Here is a 4454-nt window from a genome sequence, read left to right on the forward strand (position 1 = left end):
TATATATATATATATATATATATACACACACATTCTTAATAATATTGGTTGTTTTCCTTTGTATCATAAATATTGACAAACTCCAGACTCCAAACTCTTGAAGCTGTAATTTATAGAAGACCCTACTCTCCGAAAGGAGAGGAGCATGTACTGTGTAACTCTATACAATTTAACAGGTATCATTTATTTATTTATGTATTTATTTTTAATTATAGCAGGATTGGTCCTCCATAAAATTGTTCTCAAAACTTAGCAATGTAAAATGAGTAGCATTCAGTTCAGTTTAATTCATTTTCAAGAAGATTGAGAAGCTAAAACGACGCAAACAGTAACCAAAAGAGTCGCAACTTTTACCTTGAATTTATGGTGTAATGCTTTTAATGCATTTGATGTTTGTCATCATTTGGACAGATTCAAAAACTCAACATTCACAGTGACGGTTTCAGGCAAAATGAATGTCTTAAAATGTATAAATTACAAAACCGAATGAGGAGAAAAATTAAAATATTTAATTTTATGAGACTTTAATTTATTTACATTCAGTAACTTCTGAAGCCGACATAAATGTGAAATAAAAAACACAGAATCAAAGCTTAAAACGAGATAAAAAAAAAATAAAGTATTTCAATTGAAACCATTTTATACAGCAACAAATAAAGTATCTACCCCTTTCAAATTAAGTTACTCTTTTCTATTTTCTGATAAGTATTATTATATAAAACATATATATACACATGTATACATGTAACGTATTTATAATAATAGCATCATCAACATCATCTCTAAATAGAAAACATGTACAAGAATATGCAATACCTACAGGAAAAATAATAAAAGAAATTGCAGACAACTACTTAGAAAACTCCGAATTGACTGTAACAATAACTAAAAATGTAAAAACGTTTGCCCTTTTCTGCAGGCTTCCCTTTTGAAATTTATTTGAAGAAGGACTATGGAAACATATTCAGCACAGAGCTATTTGGGTGGATCTACTACATCGAGTTCACTCCTAATTCCGGCTCCAATCAGACGATCCTGTGGAGTCGGGATGCTCCTCAGGCCAATTTTGATGACAGACGGAGAACAGAGGGCAATAACTTCATTATTTACAACTTGACCCAGAGAGATAGTGGCCTGTACGTTATGAAGGACGACAGGAATCAACCAAAGTCAAACAGAAGAGTTGAGGTAGTAGGTGAGGATGTTAAAGTACTAAGTCTTGCTGTGATGATCTCTTTGAAAGTAATAACAGGAAAGTTGCGGATAAAGACTCTGTCTTTGAGCTCTTTTAAATGGCTATGGGATAATCCTGAAATTACTTTCCAGATAAAGGTTTTAGAGCAAATATTGGTAGAATTGGCAGCTTTTAATAGCTCAAATATCAACTTGAGACATTCAGCACCATCAGTGACTTCTTCTAAATGTATCCTCTTTATGCTCTTGTCTACTCCAAGACTTCCCTCTTCTTCTTTCCTCTGAAGGAAGTCAGGGGTCTTCCAAGGCCAGCAGAGCTACATGGTACTTCCAGTACGCCTTGGGCCAGACCCTAGGCCTGGTTTTTAACCATGCCTGGAACAACTCCCCAGGGAGTCATCCAGGGGGTATCTGAGCCACCGTAGCTGACTCTTCTTGATGTGGAAGAGCAGTTTTACTCTGAGCCACTCCTAGATGGCTGAGCTTTCCCCCTATCTCTAGGTAGTGCCCTGCCATCCTGTGGAGAAAGCTTACTTGTATCCAAGATCTAATTCGTTAGGTCATTTACTGGATTTCAAGACAGTAGATGAGGGAAGAAACATTGACAGACAGGCAAATTGAGGACTTTTCATTTTGGCTCAGCTCTATTCACCACAACATACTGGTGCAACATCTGCATTACAGCAGTGACCACAATGCCATGTACATAACTGCTACTCTAAATTGAGCAAAGGTTTTGGTTACTCTTCCCCTCCCCCGTGCACATGAAAACCTTAAATCTGAATTTAGTTTGAAATGATTTGATTTGATTGTAAAGCGTAAAGTCAGAATAGCAATTTTGGCAGTAGAAAAATGGCAGGTTTTCAGAGCCAAAAAAATCAAAACATATGATGGACATTTATATTCAACCTCCTTAATTCTGTCAACTGAAAATTTGTTAAAAAGAGTGACATGTAAGTTGTTAAAAAATCTGTTGCAAATAGTTACATAGAAAAACTTAAAGTCAATAAAAATGTGAATTAATATTTTTTTCCTTTTATTGCCCCCCAGCAAAGAGAAAGAATTTGAACCTGCAGTATTTTGACGGTATTTCCCTCACCTCTGAGCTGGATCCTAGCATTTGCAACATTTACTTCTTGCCAGAGAGCGGTCCGCAGGTAGAGATAGTTCGTCATGGACAGCTGCAGGACTCCAATGAATCAAAATGTAAAGGATTTAAACTTTTGGAGCCATGTGGGCTCGAAAAGACCTTCTATGGGTCATGCGTTGGACAGTTTCAGGTGAGAGATAATAATAACGACACCGCCCTGGTGATGTTTGTGGAACAAAAGCGTAAGTAACCTGCATCTCTCACATAATTTTTACAGAGAGTACCTGACATAGACGTACAGTGTGCTTAGGGTGACCAGATTTATATATTTTTTTTGTTTCACTCAAAACTGGTTTTACGTTTAAGGAGAAGCCTAGAAACCAAAAAAGGAGAAGCGATCACCTGTGCATTGAGGCCTATTTGTATTTGTTCATTTTAAAAGAAGATTAATTTCAAATGCATGTTTTCATGCTCTTGTATTTTAGGTACTCCGTAAACGATCCTCCAATCATAACATTCAAACATTTCTAACAAAACTAACTGTGCTATACAATGAAGAATCTGTATAAAAAAGAAGATTAAGCAAGTCAAAACCTGTTAGGGAGCAGCATAGAGAATCCAAACTGCTCTTTGAAACTGGTTTTTGCTCTTTTTGCTTTATGCACTGTGTCTATAACTTTCTTTTCTTATGTGCACCAATGTTCCTGTTAGTGCATCTAAATCACATTTAACATATTGACTTGTAAATGATCAATTAACAATTTGGCCATTATATAAATTGTTATTTAAAGCCGAATTCTACAAAATCTTAACAAGTCTAAATGATAAATGAGGGCCTCCTAGGTACTTTAAACTGCCTCAGTGCTTTGTTGGATTTCCTTCATTGGAGTCACACCCCCCTCACATGGATAAGTCCATTGTTTGCTTCTTCTTACCTTTGGCCTTAGTTAAACCAACTTGTTTTACTCTTTCAAACATTCACACCTTCTAGATTTGATCCATCTGTTCTGTTTTTATTAGATATTCCACTGTGTCTGAATGAAGAGATGATCTCGATCCTCTTTTATGCCAAAAACCTTCATAAAATGTATATTCCACTGAACTATTATCAACATGATTATACGTTATTCATCCCCATGGGGGAAGCTGAATTGTCATCAGAGCTAAACAGATTGAAAAAATCTGCACATGCAAGATCCAAAAGTATTGGGAGAAAATAGATAAGATTATGTTTGTAATAAACTATAGTAAAGAAAGTGAATGACATGGCATCTTTTAAAAATAAGATTTACTAAATCTATAGCAACTATCAACCTCCTCCTCCTTTTTCACTTCTGGAATCCAAATTATTTACTGCATTCATTTGGTTTATTGGCTCGGTCCTGGAAAGAATTCTCCTTTGAACAACACGTAGCACTGCTGTGACATTAAATTTTTGCACCACTAAGAAACTAGGTCACACTCAATTGATTTGAAACTCTAACTAAACTCTAATGTAAAGGAGGCATACTGTGGCTCTCACACATGGGTCTCTTCAACCCAACTTCCTACCCATCCCCCAGCAGCACTGTGCCTCAAGTCATGCAACCAATGCAAACTATGGCATAGTTGTGGGTGTAGGCCTCTTGTGCCCAAGGAAAAAAAAAAAACACCCTCACCTTTGGTTTGCATGCTGTTTGTGGTAAAACTGCCAGTGCAACCATACAACTGCATTTAACAGGCAGCCCTAATATTTTATTTAAGTATAAAAGCATCACAAACACATACTGTTGGCGCTGAATCTCATGTCCAGTTTTAGTTGTGATGCAAACACACACAGCAGCACTAGTTAAGTTTTTCTTTTTTCAATTTGCTTCATCTATCAACCACAAGAGGGTGCTACACCCTAATCCAACTTTAGGGTTAATAAATTAAGCTACCACTGCCCTCAAAGAAAAATAATGATTGATCCTAAAGTTACAGTTTGTTTAAGGCTTAAAAAATGAGAAGATAATACAGAAGTCGACAAACTCGCCTAATGACTTACATTAGAGTTACACTAGAATTGCTGATTGGCTTGCAGTAGTAATGCCTCAATAAGTCTCATACTGCATTGTACACATTTATAAGACTATTAATTCAGTTCTTTTGCTAAAAATAGTTAAGATTATTTATTACTTAGTCTACTAAA

The 4454-nt window shown here is 35.9% G+C and overlaps 1 protein-coding gene across 2 annotated transcripts in view; it reads left to right on the forward strand.

Moving 5' to 3' along the window:
• The window catches only part of LOC107098633, a 17331-nt gene that overhangs the window by 10985 nt on the left and 1892 nt on the right, over positions 1–4454 (forward strand). For both annotated transcript variants that reach the window (XM_015396406.1, XM_015396405.1), the window contains exons 2-3: positions 920–1195; positions 2245–2526. In XM_015396406.1, coding sequence (XP_015251892.1) covers positions 920–1195; positions 2245–2526 — 558 coding nt within the window. The remainder of the gene's footprint in view (positions 1–919; positions 1196–2244; positions 2527–4454) is intronic.

This window comes from Cyprinodon variegatus, unplaced genomic scaffold (genome assembly GCF_000732505.1).
Source record: "Cyprinodon variegatus isolate N-32 unplaced genomic scaffold, C_variegatus-1.0 Scaffold794, whole genome shotgun sequence".
In the NCBI taxonomy this organism is placed as follows: domain Eukaryota; kingdom Metazoa; phylum Chordata; class Actinopteri; order Cyprinodontiformes; family Cyprinodontidae; genus Cyprinodon; species Cyprinodon variegatus.